Source organism: Antechinus flavipes, chromosome 3 (genome assembly GCF_016432865.1).
Source record: "Antechinus flavipes isolate AdamAnt ecotype Samford, QLD, Australia chromosome 3, AdamAnt_v2, whole genome shotgun sequence".
Lineage (NCBI taxonomy): Eukaryota > Metazoa > Chordata > Mammalia > Dasyuromorphia > Dasyuridae > Antechinus > Antechinus flavipes.
Window position 1 is genome coordinate 556,245,128 of NC_067400.1, and position 19,914 is coordinate 556,265,041.

The window sequence follows — 19,914 nt, forward strand, 5'->3', positions numbered from 1 at the left end:
ATGTGAGTAGAAAGGAATGGAGGGATACGGAAATGTGGAGGTAGACATGATATGTCAAGAGATTTGATAGAAGATTGAAGGAGATTGAGAATCTGAGGATGATTCTAAGGGAGGTCATGACCTTCTGTGACTGAAATGATCATGGGAAGATTAAGCCAGAAATGTGAAGAAAACAATAAGGAGGCAATATTGACCAGAGCTAAGAAGAGTATCAATTTGTAAAATCTAAATGGTTTTCTGTGGATTAAAAACATCATGGTTAGAAAAATTGTGGGATAAATTTATCATGGTTGTAGGAATAAGAAACATATTCTCAGAACAAAAAGACTAGCAGACAACTTCATTTTGGCTAATTATTTGAAACAAATTGTTTAAAAACACAGCCCTTTTGTAAACATGCTATGATATGCCCTTCTTGCAGTCTAATTCAAGATATGGGGTTCCCAATAAAATCTGGACTGATCACCTTAGCTTTGTGTGTCTTTTGCCTCAGAATATTTATGTTATAAGTAGATATAATAGGGAGTTTCAAAATTGCAATCTAAAAAATATCTTCAGGTTTTTCCCCCCATTTTTTTTTCTCTTCCCTAGGTGAGATAAATTTTTCCTTAGCAGAGTGGTGATGAATCTATGTAAGTCCTGATTTCTCAGAATCATAATTGTCATATGGAATGGGAAAAAATTTTAGCATGATCTACCCTGGGTGGAATGAATCCTCGAAGGGACAAATAGATGGATTATCCTTGTGCGAATCTGCTTGGTCTTCACACTATAGATTACAGGATTGAGCACAGGAGGTACCAACAAATAGATGTGAGCCATGAAAATGTGGACAAGGGGAGAAGCATGCTTCGCAAAACGGCTCACAAGAGAAAGACCAATCATGGGCACATAGAGAATAAGGACAGCACAGATGTGGGAGCCACATGTATTGAGAGCTTTGAGCCTTTCCTTCCAAGATGCAATGCTTAGCACAGAACGGAGAATGAAAATATAAGAAACCAGAATGCCCAGGGAATCAAATCCCCATACAATAGTGATTAAAACCAATCCATAGATGACATTAAACTTAATATCAGCACAAGCCAAGCGAATCATGTCCTGATGTAGACAGTAGGAATGAGAAAGGACATGGGAGCGGCAAAAGGGGAAGTATGCAAGGCGGATCATTAGTGGAATAATGGAGAGTGAACTCCTGAGAAAAGCTGCAGTTCCAATCTTGGTAATGCGCTGTGGAGTGAGGATGGTGGGATATCTCAGGGGGTGACAGATGGCTACATAGCGGTCAAAGGCCATTGCCAGGAGCACTCCTGATTCTGTTAGGGAGAAAGTATGGATGAAGAACATCTGTATCACACAAGTGTTGAATTCAATCTCTCTGGAAATGGACCACAGGACTCGGAAGAGTGATACAAGAGTGGGAAGGGACATGCCCATGTCAGTGAGAGACAACATGGCCAAGAAATAGTACATGGGTTCATGAAGACTTGGATCAGTCCGGACTATATGAAGGATGGTACAGTTGCCCACTATTCCAACCAAGTATAGAAGGCAGAAAGGGATGGAGATCCAGTGGTGTAGTGCCTCATATCCAGGAATTCCAATGAAGTAGAATGTGGTAGATAGGTCACTACTGGTATTAAAGAGTGCCATGGAGCTTTTGCAAAGAATTGTAATCCCATGTCATATATGCAATTACTCCTACAAGGAAATGAAAAACACAAAATGGCTACAAAAAATGTGCTTTAGTATGTATTTGGTTGTTATAATTTCCTGTTTCCTTGTTAACTATTGCTACATTTACCCCTCAATTTTGTCTTTGTCTATATGTACTCTCTACTTTTGTACTGATATTTTGGATTTAGAGAGTTTGCTAAATAATCCATTTCATTCCTAAACAACTAGTAAAAGCAATACTTAGGTTCCTGGTCTCTTCAAAAATACCTTTAATACACAAAGCTATTCTAAAAGTGTGTTGCATTATTTGTAATTCTGCATAACTGAGAAACACAAAGTATTGTTTAAAGATTAAATCAGCTTAAAGCTTAACTCAAGAAGTCCTGATTATGTTGAGTCACTAAGTCTTGTAGGGACATGAATGCTAATATAAGGAATATGAGAAGTTTCTCTCTGCTGTATATTTCAAGCTATCCACATGCTTTATCTGGAATTACCTCCGGGCTGACCAATTAGCTGTTATTTCTTTGTTCTTCTATTTGAATATCTCATATAATGAATAATATATAGGTCACTTGGGATAGTAGGCCACCCCTTTATTGATTTTATGGGTTACCTCTCTACTACACAAGTTAATGAATTTCTTTCTAAATCTTTTCAGTTCTGTTTCATTCTCTGGAACAATAATTAGTGTTGAACATAGAGTTTCTGGAGATCAACCCAAGTATCAGGATGGATCTTGACAAGAACAAGCTAAATGAGAACCAAATGAGTAACCTCAAATTTTGAATAGAACATCTTTAGAATAGAACATTATAGAACTCTATAATGTAGCTAAGTGACTCCTTGACCCAGGGAATTGTCCAAGGCAGGATTAGAAGAAGCTTGGTGACCCTGATTGGCAGATTTTGTAATTGTGAGTTATTAATTTATTATTTTTTTATTCTAAGTGCTCTCTACTATATAATGAAAACAGTTTTCCTAACTTCTGTCAAGGATACTATCATTCTTATGAAGCTTGCAGATATTCTCATATCTTCATTCTGCCTCAGTTCCCATATTTGATCAATAGCCAAGTCTTGTTGGTTTCATATTATATCTCCTTTCCCCTATAGACACTTTCCTTTTCTCCTACCTGGAGTGTTAAAAAAAAAAAAAAAAAAAAAAAAACTTTTAATTAGTCATGCTGCCTTACTTTTTTTCCTCTTCTTCCCATAGCTTTCTGGCCAATATTCTTAAAATAAAAATCTGTTCATCTTTCCAACTACTTAAGAAGATATTCCCTCTAGGATCAAATACAGACTCTCAATTTTGACATATTATATTATTATTATTTATTATTAATATTATATTATTTTGAATTATTATATATTATTCCTAGTCATGCATTTTTGTTCCATCTTAGCCTATTTACACATGGCATGATTGTCTCTTATACATGACATTATTTTTTTTACACAAAGTGATCTTTATGTGTGAAATACATTTCTCTTTCCTCTATGCTTTTACATCCTAATTTTCTTCCAATTCTGGGTCATACCAACACTTTTTACTTTAGTCCTTTCTTGTTTCTTTGCTAGCCAGTGCTGCCATTCCAATTCCTTCTATTTTCTGTTTACTTTAATTTCATATCTATGTTTGTGTACTTCCCTGAGAGAATAAAACTTACTTTAAGACAGAGGCTATTTCATATAATCCTTATACACAATGTCTACAATCATGCCTAGAAACTTAATAGATAGCTAATTAAAATTTGTGAGTAATGATGCACAATTTCTAATGAAGGTTCCTTACCATTTGAAATCTGTAATCTTTCCATAACTTTTAACAATGATCTTAATAACAAAAATAAATGCAAAATTAAAATAATAATATCACACTTATTTAGCATGGGAAGCTTACCAAGTTCTTTCTATGCAAAAATCATTTCTAAGTAATAGACCCTCTGAATTTTCTAGATAATCTTGTGATCTATTAATAGTGTAGAGAGTTTATCAGAAGACTAAAAGAAAAAAAACTGTATGAACCATATTTTACTGTTAGATTTAATATTGAGGCCTTACCTCTGCTAATGCAACAGAATATTAATTTGTTATTAATGGAGGGTTCTACATTATCACCTAGAAAGCTGAAGAGATTGCTCAGTTTTAGAACCTATGAGTTGCTATAGGTTTGGAGAGGGCAAACAGGTACCACAACAGAGGAAATGTAAAACTTGAATTGAAAAAGACTAGAACTTGAAGTTTGTCTCACATTTATGAGTTGTATGACTCTGGATAATAAACTTAAACACTCTGCCTCATTTTCCTCATTTGTTAAATCAGGAAAATAATATCATCTATCACATAAAAGTGTTATGAAGATCAAATGAGATAACAGAGGCAAAATGTTTTGCAAACACATATTGATGCTAATTATTATATTAAATTATTATCATCATTCATGAGAGGAGTGAAAACTTGAAGAGTTTGGAATAACAAGGATTAGTTTTATGTTATCCCTCTTATCAGGATAGGACACGGATCATAGAAAAAGGTAATCATTTATATTCCCTCTTGGATCCTGCCTTATTATGGGGAAGGGCTTGTGCAGCACAATGAAACTGTAAACCATTTCATGCAGGATTACCCAATATGGACAGTTCCTAGTGAAGAGTTCTGACCCATAGTGATCCACTAGTGAAGGAAATAGAAAATCAATTTTGTTTCTTTGCTGAGAAAATTTCAGGGGTGTGAAGAGTCAGATATGGCTGATTGACTAAACAAATAATTAGTGTAGAGAATAGAACTCTTTGATTAAATAATATGTTATATAGCAAAGGAAGAAAAATGGAAGGAGAATGACAACTGACTTTCAGGAATAGCAAGTCAGTGGTGGCAGCACTTGTCAGAGTTTTGAATAGTAGATGGAAGGAAAATTGAACATCAAGAGAGAGTTTTATTTTTCCTTAGAATCACAATGATGATGGAGATAGTTCTATTTAGATCATTAGGATCTTAGGTTCTGGGAATGTAGTTATTCTTCATTCTGCCTTAGGGTTAATGTAATGTTATCTCACTATATCGTTTCCCCAAAGTGTCTCCTGTGTTTACTTGTAGTGGCCAAGATAAACAGAGTGTCAAGAGTACACAACTTGCTGTAAGATCTGAGTTTGAATGTTGAATTTATTACATACCATTTGTTTTTGACTCTGGAAAAGTTTCAGCCTATCTAGTTGGATAGAGAATGAGTGAGATGCTCTATCTTGAAGATGTCTTTAAAGAAGTAATAATACAGGTTCTGGTCTGTCTCTAAGATTCCCTCTGTCCCTATTGTCAATAAAAGATCCCAAATTACTTCTCTATCCCTGAGCTCATCTTTACATCATCTTTGCCTCTTTTACCTTTCAATGGCCCACGAAGATTCTGAAGGATGTCTTCTTACAGTTGAGACATGTTCCTTTCTATGCTGTAAGCTTGCAAGGCCAGCTCATATAAATTAATTCCTTGTTGTTCAGCAAAGTAGACAATTTCCTAAGAAGGTAAGCTGCCAGGGCTCTGACTTATCCAAAGATTTTAAGTCATTCACTTAAGGGACCTCAAAGGTCTCTTGTGTTTTGACTGAAATATGACTGGAAAACACTTGATAAAAATAGAATCTGTACCTTTACCTTTCTTCTGCTTTTTTTGTTTACAACAAGAAAAATCCTTAGGTCAGTCTTTTACCATCTTTCACTTGCAATTTTACTAAGAATTCATTATTGGTCTTCTTGTCTTCAAGGTCTCCCCTGCAGTTCATCTATCTCACAGTTGGTAAACTGATGTTGCTAATGCATATGTATGATCATGCTACTTGCATGAGCAAGAAGCTTCACTGATTCCTTATTGTGTCTAGAATAAACTCAAATGGTATTGATGTATATTATCTGACTCCCAACTCTAGCCTTATTGTAGAAGCAGCTAGATAGCAAAGTTGCCTGGGGTCAGGAAAAGTCATTTCCTTCACTCCAAACCTGGCCTCAGGCACTTAATAACTCTGTGATCCTGGACAAGTCTTTAATCCTATTTTCCTCAGTTTCCTCATCTTTAAAATGAGCTAGAGAGGAAATGACAAAACACTCCAGTATTTTTTGCCAAGAACACCCTAATGGGATCAGAAAAGTATAATACATGAATGAAACAAGCAAGCAACAACAAAAACATGTTTATATAAATAAATATACATTCATAAACATAAATGTAATACTAACAGTAAATGCAAATTAAACATCAAAAAAATCCCTTTCATTAAAAAAAAAAGTTCTTTGGTATAGTCTGTCATTTTTAAGATACTTTAAAGGCATTTCAGGACACTTTACCATATTAGATACTTAAATGTTAATGAAAAATGGGGGAGGAGAGACAAGAGGGAAATGTTTTTTTACCTAAGATAATGGAAGACCTGCAGCTTTTAACTGTAGTTCAACTTGTTATTGCAAAGTCTTAATTCACAATTAGGGCATAGATGGAAGCCACATCCTTGTCTCAGCATAGTCTGATTAGGTGAGTTGGTCAGGATATTTATTTGGAGATATTGAAGAAGTATAAATTTCACCACAATACTCATAAATCCAAATGGCTGTTTTGTTGAAATGTGTGCCATTTTTTTTTTTTTTTTGGTGAGGCTATTGGGATTATTTGGTTAGGGTAATACATCTAGAAAGTGTTCAGTGTCTGAAGCTGGATTTTAATTGAAGTTCTGGTAACTCCAGGGCCAGTGTTCTAGCTGCCTCATCATCTAGGTACCCTTATGTACCACTATGTGCCTGGATATTACAACCACTGGCATGTAACCTATGTTGTTTTATAACTGTTCTTTTAGTGGTAGCCAACTCAGAAATATCTGGGAGCCATTAAGGACTATTTTCATGCTAAAGTATAATAGATTATGCCTTCTTGAGGGCAAGCTTTATTTGTTTGTTTATTGCTCTAAACATCTAAACAAAATCTTTCACTTAAAGTTAAATTCAATTGAATTATAGGTTTTGACTATTTATATAAATGTAAACTGAGAAGATTCAAAATAAAAAGCACTTAAAATGACTTAATAGGATAAAAAATTCACTAGGCTAATGAATTGACCTTTCTAATTTCTGAACATGGCATTACAACTTCTGCCTTTACAAATTCTTACAGGTTTTCCTAAGGCCTGGAATTTTGGAGTGTGCTCTCCCTCTATCTCTTGCCTATTTCTCTCTGTGTGTCTTTGCCTTTGGCTTTGTCTTTGCTTTTGCCTCTATCTCTCTCTGTCTCTGTCTTTGTCTTTATCTTAGTCTGTCTCTGTTTCTCTCAGATAAAGAGGAAAGAAAGTTTTTTTTTTTTTTTTGGTCATTTTTTTTGGAAAAAGAAATGATAATCTATCTAGAATAACTTTTTTTTAATTTGAGTGATATATTTGAAGTTCAAATAATTGATTTTCTTTGTATTTTTTTATGTATAATGGGCTAAATAGGCAACACTAGATATATACCTTGAAGTATATAGCACCCTCCAAAATCTATAAATAAATAAATGGGTGGATGGGTCAACAAATGGTTAGGGAAGAAGACAAGGGAGAGATCCATGAGAGGGGGTTGGTTAAGTAACAAGGCAAGTTAAGGTACAGAATTAAAGCAAAGAGCCAGCAGGACAGGAAGATATGTGTTTGTACATACAGGGGGATAATGTATATATATGTATATATACATGTGTATATGTATATATCTACATATGTTCACATAAATATAGCCTTTCTTAATTATAGCTTGCTTGGGAATAATAGTACCAGAGAAACTGAGGTGATTCTAGAGATTGGTTTAATGGGAATATATTTTCAAAGCATGCAGTACTAGAAAAATTGAGGTGCAGAGCTTACTCATATAGAGTTTTAGCTAACAAGTTTGCAATCAGAATACATAAGCTGAGTATGTAATTAGCCTAACATCTTGCAGCTATTGCTATCTTTTGGAAAACATTTCAAAGGCAGAACAGGGTAACAACGGCAGGTGAGGGAGGCAAAAACGTTGAGAGCATAGGAGACAGCAAGGTATGGGCCAGTTCTCAAAGTCCTGAGGGAGGTGAGAGATCAACCTGGCAGGGATAGAGATAGGGATGATGGTTTTTGATTTTTTGGAGTTTTTTTTTTTTTTTTGGCTATGTTTCACTGTGTCACAATGGTATGTAGAGGGGAATCAGAGCCTCTAGGTTTAACAATTTTTTAGACTTAATTTTTCCAAGCTTAATTATACAAATAAAAAAGGAGAAGGGTGTGCATATGGTATGACCTGATTTCCAAGGTCCAACATGAGAGGGAGTATGGCTTACTATTCATGGCCCAACATGCCCTATTTCTGTTTAGGGGGATATTGAAATCCTTGAATTATTGGTCCCGAATAATGAAAGGGGTGTAATACCATAACTTCAACCAACTCTACTTGGGAGTAGATAAATTGAACAAGATTAGAAAACATAATGGGACCTATGGTGAGAGCAAGAAGGAGAAATAGTGGTCCCATAAAGCATGAGATGAGAGTGGTTAGTCATGGGGAGGAATGAAACAGGAACTGGTACCAGTTTGTCCTCTGGCCCTGCTCCATTCCTCTGGACTCAAGGCTCCTATGAACAAGAGCCAGACTCTCTCTGATAACCCTCGAGTTGTTAGCATAAAAATAGCATTCCTTGTTTAGGGTGGCAAAGAGGCCTTCCATTGCAAGTATAGCAAGTCAAGTCCCTTCTGGTTCTGGAGTACTATCTCAGCCAGGGAATCAACCTGTTTTTGTTTTGTTTTGTTTTGTTTTGTTTTATTTTGTTTTGAGATGGATGATTCAATGTGAGCTAGGTCTGAGATCATCTGTTGCACTCAACTCAGCGTAACCAGAACTGCTTATAGAAGGTGCAGTGGTGCTCAGGGCACTTGTGCTGGGCAATTATAACTCTACTAGGAGGAGAAGAAGCTGCACTTCATGGCACTATTGGTGAGAGTCCAGGGGGGAAAAGTGAGACCAGAAATAATTCCATCCATATCTGCCCAGTAAAATAGAAAGCTGAGGGAACACTGCTACCAGGGTGCAGAAAGATTCCAGATTGTTAAGAAGGATGTGAGAGTATGCACACTTAGTTAGATCATCAGGGCAAGCAAACCATGAACCTTCAGGGACTCAGTACCAAACTGCAGTGTCAACGGAGGATAATTAACATTAATTAAAGAACTGAGGTTACAGGACTCGGGGAGTGGATCAGAAAGACTCGTGGAGGCAGTCACCAGAAAAGTGCCTATATCTTGAAATTTACAAGGATAATTTTGGTTGTTCCCAAGAACAGGTGGATTGGAAAATGGTTCCTGTGACCAGGTCCATTAGTGCCAGCTCATTAGAATAAGGCATTTTGGGGATCAAAACAAAGCAGTAAGGCCTACAGTCCAGCCTTGAGGTATTTATGGCACAGTGTATAGCTGAGAGCAAGTTAAGGACAGGTGTGATTGAAGGGAAAGAGGATGGCAAAGGTTCAGGGGTCTGGGTAAATGAGTGAGAACAGGAATTTAGGGAAGATGGCCAGGCAGGGGCAGGGAGTAGTTCTGATAAGGGCTCATAAGGAGAGAGGAAAACCTCTATCCACTTGGAAAAGGTGCAAACAAAAACCAGAAGATATCTGTAACCTACTGCCAGAAATTTAACTTCTGTGAAATCCACCTCCCACCTCTCCTTGGCCTGCTATGCCTTCAATCCCTAGGTGAGTTCTCTGGTGAAGGTGTTTTACCCACTCTTTCAAATGGGTAAAGGAACTTCTGGGTTGAGGATCCTTCTATTTGGGGAAAAAAAACACCAATTTTCCCTGTCCCTTATCTCCTCTTTTGTTTTGGTGAAGGAATCATCTGAAGGAGATTGGACAGAGCTCTAAGGGTGATGTAGCCATCTCACATATAAGTCCTGAAAGTGAATTAACGTTCCTATATATGTACACTAGTATAGTAGGCATTTTTCTACTCTGGTATTTATCTAAAGATGCCTCAATTAATTACATATTCTGAAAGGGACATTGTGTTCAATTAAATAATACAGATACATTCTATCAAACCAAATTGTTAGTAGTGAATCCTTTTTCAGTAACATTTACCCAAATCATAACCCAATATTTTTCTTCCTAAATCCCAAATATATTGTAACAGGGAACCCACTAGAATTTGGTATCCATTCACCAACTGGTTCCAATTCCTTCCTAATTCAATGGAGCCCAAAGTTCTTTGAGGGCAAGGGCGATGGTCTCATCTTATGAAACTACTTTCTGCTGAGAATGGGTGCAGAGCTGGGTCATCCTATAAGATCCTATTTAGGGGGTGAGAGAAGGTGGTGATATGATTGAATTGATTGAACTGATTGAACTGATTGAAGAATCCAATGGGTTAATCCAGGTCCCTGAAAGTGATCAATATAGCTGTAACTTGACCAAAATCTATAATAAAAACAAATCTAAGAAATAGAGGTTAGAATAGTCTGAGATAGAAAGACTGGTCCACAAGGACTGTTATAAGATGTTGAGAGGCTAATATAGATTGGCCGGCAGCTTTTCAAATAAGGAAAAATATTTGTGTCACAGGACACACAATACAGACAAATGTTAAAGATATGTCAGCTCTAGTCTCAGTAATCAATAAAATAGCAATTAGGTCTCACAGACAATTGTGTCAATTATTCTTACATTATTTTAGAAACCTTTAAGTACCTTATTACCTACAGAAACAAATATCTAATAACTGATAGATGACTAAGCCAAATACTCATTCACCTAATTATTTAAGATATTATGACAACATATTGTCAAATTGAAAACAGCAAGATATTACATAATTGAATTGTGCTCATGGCTTCTATTGATCATTTGTTTTGATTAAAGAAAGTTGCTATAAGAGAAAAAACAGTGGTGTGATTATACTTCCAAAATTGGTCTTTCAGGCTTGGGATCATAAACATCATCTTTAGCTCTGACAACCAATCATGCAGTTACAATTCCACCTCATAGCCAGACTCAGGAATAGTTAGGTGTGAAGAAAAGAGACAGAACTGGGAAACCAAATCACAAGAATTCCACCCCAGCAGAGGTTAAGATTGTCCTCCAAACCCAGATCCAGGAAGGCATCTCTCTGAGTAACTTATGGCATTTCTCTGGAATGGTGGGTTACTGACTTAATGATCCATCAGGCAATCATATCCAAATTCAAAATTCAAAACAATATTAGTAACAGTCCCAAGGGATTCCATATTGATAGCAAGTTTCACCAATCAGGGGCTTCATATCTATTTAAAAACAAACAAAAAAAATCTTACAAACACTTTTGCATAACTGTCAAAACTAGTGCAGGGATATCAGATTAAAATACTGCTCTAGATACTTCAAGAAATCTATAGATCACTTCAACAACGATACTGTGTGAGGATGTATTCTGATAGAAGTGGATTTCTTCGACAACGAGATCTAACTCAGTTTCAATCAATCATTGATGGACAGAAGCAGCTATACCCAAAGAAAGAACACCGGGAAATGAATGTAAACTGTTTGCATTTTTGTTTTTCTTCCCAGGTTATTTTTATCTTCTAAATCCAATTCTTTCTGTGCAACAAGAAAACTGTTTGGTTCTGCACACATATATTGTATCTAGGATATACTGTGACATATTTAACATGTATAGGATTGCTGGCCATCTAGGGGAGAGGGGGTAGAGAGGGAGAGGAAAAGTCAGAACAGAAGTGAGTGCAAGGGATAATGTTGTAAAAATTTACCCAGGCATGGGTTCTGTCAATAAAAAGTTATAATTACGAAAAAAATAAAAATAAAAAAATAAATAAAAGTGTACCGGTACCTTAAAAAAAAAAAAGAAATCTATAGATCATATTTGTTATCATATCCATTAAACAAGGAGACCATTAAGTACTTAAATATATTAAATAATTTGCTGAAGCAGATGGAGACCTTGATAGAAATAATCATTTCTTGCATTGTTAAGCAGTGGAATCTTTGATACAGCATCAGAAATGACCTTGCCTTAAAGCAGCCATAAACTTGAAAAAAAATCATTCAATTAATTAAACCATGTAAATGTAAGCTATTCCTATAAAGAATAAGAGCTATTTATATTAAAGTAATTTCTTCAACCAGCAGAGTCGGGGTGAGCTCCAACAAGTGCAGTTTGTTTTCACTTGTAAAAAGTAGCCACTACCAAACACTTTCCACACAAATTAAGTCTGATCTAACCAACTGGAAAAATATTAAATGCTCTTGGATTGGGTGAACAAATATAATAAAGATGCCAATACTACCTAAATTAACCTATTTATTTAGCGCTATACCAATCAGACTCCCAAAAAACTATTTTGATGAACTAGAAAAAATAACAACAAAATTCATATGGAAAAACAAAAGGTCAAGAATTTCAAGGGAATTAATGAAAAAAAATCAAATGAAGGTGGCCTAGCTGTACCAGATCTAAAATTATATTATAAAGCAGCAGTTACTAAAACCATCTGGTATTGGCTAAGAAATAGACTAGTAGATCAATGGAATAGGTTAGGTTCAAAGGACAAAACAGGCAATAACTTTAATAATATAGTGTTTGACAAACCCAAAGACCCCAGTTTCTGGGATAAGAATGCATTATTTGACAAAAATTGCTGGGAAAATCGGAAATTAGTATGGCAGAAACTAGGTATTGACCCACACTTAACACCGCACACCAAGGTAAGGTCAAAATGGGTTCATGATCTAGGCATAAAGAATGAGATGATAAATAAATTGGAAGAGCATAGGATAGTTTACCTCTCAGACCTGTGGAAGAGGGAGGAATTTATGACCAAAGAAGAACTAGAGATCACTATTGACCACAAAATAGAAAATTTTGATTATATCAAATTGAAAAGTTTTTGTACAAACAAAACAAATGCAGACAAAATTAGAAGGGAAACAATAAACTGGGAAAACATCTTTACAATCAAAGGTTCTGATAAAGGCCTCATTTCTAAAATATATAAAGAATTGTCTCTAATTTATAAGAAATCAAACCATTCTCCAATTGATAAATGGTCAAAGGATATGAACAGACAATTCTCAGACGAAGAAATTGAAACTATTTATAGACATATGAAAATATGCTCCAAATCATTATTAATCAGAGAAATGCAAATTAAGGCAACTCTGAGATACCACTACACACCTGTCAGATTGGCTAGAGTGACAGGGAAAGATAATGTGGAATGTTGGAGGGGATGTGGGAAAACAGGGACACTGAATTGTTGGTGGAATTGTGAACACATCCTGCCATTCTGGAGAGCAATTTGGAACTATGCTCAAAAAGCTACCAAACTGTGCATACCCTTTGATCCCAGCAGTATTTCTACTGGGCTTATCCCCCAAAGAGATACTAAAGAAGGGAAAGGGACCTGTATGTGCCAAAATGTTTGTGGCAGCCCTGTTTGTAGTGGCTAGAAGCTGGAAAATGAATGGATGCCCATCAATTGGAGAATGGTTGAGTAAATTGTGGTATATGAACGTTATGGAATATTACTGTTCTGTAAGGAATGACCAGCGGGATGAATACAGAAAGGACTGGCGAGACTTACATGAACTGATGCTAAGTGAAATGACCAGAACCAGGAGATCATTATGTACCTCAACAATGATACTGTTTGAGGATGTATTCTGATGGAAGTGGTTCTCTTTGATAAAGAGAGCTAATTCAGTTTCAATTGATCAAAGATGGACAGAAGCAGCTACATCCAAAGAAAGAACACTGGGAAATGAATATAAACCACTTGCATTTTTGTTTTTCTTCCCGGATTATTTATACCTTCTGAATTCAATTCTCCCTGTGCAACAAGGGAACTGTTTGGTTCTGCACACATATATTGTCTATCTAGTATATCTAGGATATACTGTAACCTATTCAACATGTAAAGGACTGCTTGCCATCTGGGGGAGGGGGTGGAGGGAGGGAGGGGAAAAATCAGAACAGAAGTGAATGCAAGGGATAATGCTGTAAAAAATTACCCTGGCATGGGTTCTATCAATAAAAAGTTAAAAAAAAAAAAAAAAAGCAGTCACACAAGGGAGGGGGCAGTGGGGGAGGAGGGAGTATTCACTCTGTTTATTCCATACACCTAATTTTTAGGTAATTTGGTCCTTTCCTTATGATCATTGGGTTTTGTTTGCTTTTTTTTCTATAAACTTTTTGGTGATTTTTAATAAAATATTTTCAAATCAGGTGAGGAAACAAAGTCAAGTATCTTGGCCAATAGTTTGCAAACTCCACACAGTTTGTTTTTCCTTTCTATTTGTTTGTTTATGCCAGACATTTGTCCTTTTAAAAGAGGTTAACAACTCATATTCATCATCATATCTCAAACTTACTTATTGTGGCTTATTTTTTTGTTTGTTATTTTATATTGTTTTATGATTTTCTTGATTTTAGCATTTCATTTTCCTCAATTACATGTAATTCATTTTTAAAATAATTGCTTTCCTGTGTAATATTTTAAAAGAATTCTTCTCAAAATATTCAATTATTACAGTAATCTAGTTTTTGACAGTCCCAAAGACCCCTGGGTCACAATTGGACAAAAACTCATAATTGGACAAAAAAATTGCTGGAAAAATTGGAATCAAGTATGGCAGAAACTAGGCCTTGACCCACACCTACCATTCTATGCCAAGATAAGGTCGGGATGGGTTCATGATTTAGATATACAGAGTGATATTATAAGCAAATTAGAAGAATGTAGAATAGTTTACCTCTCAGATCTGTGAAAAAAGAAGAAATCTGTAGCCCAAGAAGAACTGGAATTCATTGTTGAGCACAACCTATATGATTTTGCTATTAAGCTGAAAAGGTTTTGTACAAACAAAATGCAGACAAAATTAGAAGGGAAGCAATAAATTGGGAAAACTTTTTTTTTTTTTTTTTTACATTCAAAGGTTCTGATAGAGGCCTCATTTCTAAAATATATAGAGAATTGACTCAAATTTATAGAAATTCAAGACATTCTCCAATTAATAAATGATCAAAGAATATGAACAGACATTTTCCTTTTCTAGTAATATGAAAAGGTGTTCTAAAATATTATTGATCAGAGAAATGGATATTAAGACAACTCTGAGGTACCATTGCACACCTCTCACTTGGGCGAAAATGACAGGAAAAGATAATGATGAATGTTGGAGGGGATGTGGGAGAACTGGGACACTAATACATTGTCAGTGAAACTGTGAACTAATCCAACCATTCTGGAGGTCATGTTGGAACTATGCCCAAAGGGCTATTAAAATGTGCATACTCTTTGATACAGCAATGTTTTTACTGGGCTTATATCCCAAAGAGATCTTAAAGGAGGAGAAAGGATACATATTGCAAAATATGTTTGTGGCAGCCCTTTTTGTGGTAACAAGAAGGTAGAAACTGAGTGGATGGCCATTAGCTGGAGAATGGCTAAATAAGTTATGGTATATAACTGTTCTGGAATATTATTGTTCTATAAGAAATGATTAGTAGGATGATTTCAGAGAGGCCTAGAACTTGCATGAACTTACAGGAATGTGCTAAGTGAAATGAGCAGAACCAGGAGATCATTGTACATGGCAACAACAAGATTATGTGATGATAAATGCTTATGGAAGTTGCTCTTTTCAACAATGAGATGATTCAAGCCAGTTCCAAGGATCTTGTGATAAAGACAGCCATCTACACCCAGAGATAGGACTGTGAGAACCAAGTGTGGATCACAACATAGCATTTTCAGTATTTTTTGTTGTTTTTTACTTGCATTTTATTTTCTTTCTCAATTTTTTTTTTGCTTTTTGCTTTGATTTTTCTTGTGCAGCAAAAATAATTGTATAAACATATGCATATATTGTATTTAACAAATATTTTTACTATGTTTAACATATACTGGATTGCTTGCCATCTACAGGAAGTGGTGGAGGGAAAGGGGGAATTGGAACACAAAGTTTTGCAAGGATTAACATTGAAAAATTAACCATGCAAATGTTTTTGTTTTGTTTTGCTTTTTTTTCATAATTATAGCTTTTTATTGACAGAACCCATGCCTGGGTAATTTTTTACATTATCTCTTGCACTCATTTCTGTTCCAACTTTTCCCCTCCCTCTCTCCTCATCACCCCAGATGGCAAGCAGTCCTGTACATGTTAAATATGTCACAGTATATCCTAGATACAATATATGTGTGCAGAACCGAACAGTTCTCTTGTTGCGCAGGAAGAATTGAATTCAAAAGGTAAAAATAACCTGGGAAGAAAAACAAAAATCATGCAAATGTTTTGAAAATAAAAAGCTTTAATAAAAAAATAAATAATTAAATAAAAAAGAATCCTTCAAGCATACTGAACTCAACCCAAGCCTTTCTTTCAAACTACTAAAATGATGATGACAATCATAAAAGTACTGATGACATTTTCACATCCAAGAAATAAACAATTTGACCTTACTATATCCCTTATAATTGGTCTTTTATATTTATCTTATATTTCTTCTTGATGTTATATGTCAAACTCCCTTAAGTTCTGCTGTTTTTGTCACAAATTCCTGAAAGCCTTTCAGTGTGTTAAATGTGCCTTTGTTTTTTCATTTAGGATTATACTAAACTTCTGGTAAATTTTCCTTGTTGTATCCCCACTCTTTTGCTCTACAAAATATAGTATTAAAAGATCTACAATCCTTTAATGTAGTAGCTACTAAATCTTGGGAAATCATCACTGAAGCTCCATGATGTTTATTTATTTATCGCTATCTATCTATCTATCTATTTATTTACTAAGTCTCCCCAGCTAAATTGTTTCACAAAGGCTTTGTTTCACAAAGGTTTCACAAAATTGTTCCCTTTGGTACTTCAGATGGCTGCAAACTACAATTGCTCTCTCTTCCCTGGAACTGAAACCAGGGACTCTGCCCTCTTGAAAGTGCCTATACCTAACAAGTTCCGCTGTCTTTCTGTTACTGCTCTCACCAGGTGTATGCTACCTCCTTCTCCCTGGTAATTTCAGCCTAACCTGGGACAACTTTGGTATCCCTAAACAGTGAAAGGTCCTTCAATTTTCTCCTACTCAGCTTTCAGTTCCCTACAGAGACAGTAAAATGAAAGTTTCTAAGGCTGAGGGTACTTCTTCACTCCAGATGTCTCAGGGCTTGCTGTTGTTTTTGTTTGTTTGTTTGTTTGTTTCTCTAGAAAGTGTGCTGGGAGGTATTCCCCACTTCACTCAGGCTTAGTATCTTACCCAGAATAGGAGTTCTTTCCTGGGGTCTTCTCAAATAGTCTTAGGAGAACAATCACTTTACTCCAACTTTTGTTTCTTTCCTCTAATTTACTTCCCTCAGAAGTGTTCTTTTATCTTTTTGTAGATGGGAGGGGAATTTTGAGAGCCAAAAAGTTTTCTGACCCACTCTTCCATCTTTTCAATATTTTCCTCTTATTTCCATCACTTTTTTTCAACTTCTTAGTAATGGTTTACTATCCAAGATTTATTTGGAAATAACACAACTATATGTTGCAATACAAAAAGCAATTTTCCAAGAGATCAATAATCAAAAGATATAAATGGCTCAAAAGAAGAATTAAAAACCATTAAGAAGCAGATGAATAATATATGCTCCAAAACATTATCAATATTAAAATCTAAATTTAAATGAATATAGTTTTACCTAATATAGTGCAAAATGCCAAAAATGACAAGGCAGGAATGATAACTATTGAGAGGTCTGTAGATAGACAGATACCTAATGCACTATTAGGGGAGCAGTGACTAGGCATAACTTTTTAGAAAATAACTTGCAATTATGATAAGAAAATGAGTAAAATATGCATTCACTTGGAAATCCCATTGCAAGCTATATATATATTTATATTTATATTTATTTATTTATGGTAGCACTTTTTGTTGTTAGGAAGAAGTTAAATCTAAGTCATTATTCATCATATGAAGATTAGCTAAACAAGCTGGGCCCATGAATAAAATATAAAATACTGTGCTTGCTAAACCAGCAAAACAAGACAATAATTACAATAATGCAAATGGAAAGAACCACAAGAACAAAACCAATTTTTTAAAAGCAGCTGCAAGATAACAATGACCAAGCATTTGAATCCAAAGAAGAGCTGTGAAAATGTGCTTGTCTACATTTTTGTACCAATCAGAGAAGCAGAGCAGAAAGAGGGAACATCACAACTAGATAAGGAATGTGAAACTCTTTGTATAAGACTTGGTGACTTAGTGAATATGTTCATTAAAAAAAAATCTTCTTTATAAGGAATGAGTCTTTGGTAGAGTGAGATTATTAAGTTATATTGAGAAATGTAGTTGATAAAAAAAGAAAATAACTTTTTTTTGTATGTTGTTTTCACCTTTTCAGACTAATCTCCTATTGATCTGTCTCACATACTCTACAATCCAGTCATATTGGCCTCCTTGTTCTTTCTGGTGTTATATTACTACTATATACTACTTCATATTTCATTCTAGAGGTAATAAGGAGAAAATAAAGCTTCATGAGCAGGAAAATGACATAGTTTGATCTGTGTTGTAAGATCATCCAATTGAAATAGTTCTTGGGGCTATGACATTTGAAACAATAAGTGGAAAACAGTGCTTTGAATCTCAGTTCTCTTTTAGGACTTTCTCACTGTTCATTTGTTTTCTTTGTGTACAACTCCCTATGATACTTTTTGGGCTTTTCTTGGTAGATATTCTGGAGTGATTTGTCATTTCCTTCTGCAGCCCATTTTATAGATGAAGCACTGAAGAGAACCAGGTTAAATGACTTGTCCAGCTTCATATAGATAGTAAGAGACTGAAGCCAGATTTTAATTCTCCAAGATCCATCTTCCTGACATTAGGCACGGCATGCTATCCACTGCATCACCTAGCCATCAGTATATGATTATATAAAATCCAATGCTCTTTTCCTAGGCCTCATATTCCTAGACTTTTTAATAGCTTTTTACATCATTGATGAACCTTTTCTTCTGAATATCCCCAAGTCTTAACACAGTATCTGGCACAAAAAAAGGTAATACTGGATGTTTATAGATAGATAGATTGATTGATTGATTGGTGCTTTCTTTTGTTTTTCATGACATGACTTTTTGCAGCAATATGGTTCAATATCACTTTGACCAGAAGCCTCAGTGGAATGTCATAGGGAACCGTCCAGAATGCTGCTTAACAGTTTTATAAATGATTTGAACAAAAGTATAGATAGATTACTTATAAATTTTTAAATGACTAGAATGTATAAAGTGTATCTAATACTGAGTTTAATAATCTAATTTAATAATCATTTCATTAACAACAATGTAAAATCTTTTTTTTTTGAGATGAAAAATTGTTTACTTCAAAGCTTACAGGAATTATTGGATTCCTGGCACATGAACTAATAGACAATGGGTTCCTTTTGGACTATTTCTAGGACTTATGGACATGTATAAATTCTCATGCTGATTAATGTCATTCATTATATTACTACTAACCTGTGTTATATTTCTATGTGCTTATGTATTTTTTAAAATAACTTTTTATTGATAGAACCCATGCCAGGGTAATTTTTTACAGCATTATCCCTTGCACTCACTTCTGTTCCGATTTTTCCCCTCCACCCCCTCCCCCAGATGGCAAGCAGTCCTTTACATGTTGAATAGGCTACAGTATATCCTAGATACAATATATGTGTGCAGAACTGAACAGTTTTCTTGTTGCACAAGGAGAGTTGGATTCAGAAGGTATAAATAACCCGGGAAGAAAAACAAAAATGCAAGCAGTTTACATTCATTTCCCAGTGTTCTTTCTTTGGGTGTAGCTGCTTCTGTCCATCCTTGATCAATTGAAACTGAATTAGCTCTCTTTATCGAAGAGATCCACTTCCATCAGAATACATCCTCAAACAGTATTGTTGTTGAGGTATATAATGATCTCCTCGTTCTGCTCATTTCACTTAGCATCAGTAACAATGTAAAATCTTATACCAAAGTTCTATTTGACCCACAAATATAAAATGGGGGAAGGCATGGTTCTAAATAATCATTTTCTTTTTTTTCCAAACTGAAGCAGACTTAATTAATTAATTGATTAATTTATTATTATAATTTTTTTATTGACAGAACTCATGCCAGGGTAAATTTTTTTACATTATCCCTTGCACTCACTTCTGTTCCGACTTTTCCCCTCTCTCCTTCCACCCCCTCCCCCAAATGGC

General features: G+C 35.2%; 1 protein-coding gene across 1 annotated transcript; it reads right to left on the reverse strand.

Annotated features, from left to right (window-relative positions):
- Positions 1-684: 684 nt before the first annotated feature.
- On the reverse strand, positions 685-1,665 carry LOC127557464 (olfactory receptor 51G2-like). The gene has a single exon (XM_051990777.1). It carries the CDS (start codon positions 1,651-1,653, stop codon positions 685-687), a length of 969 nt encoding a protein of 322 aa, XP_051846737.1. The 5' UTR covers positions 1,654-1,665.
- Between the last annotated feature and the right edge of the window lie 18,249 nt (positions 1,666-19,914).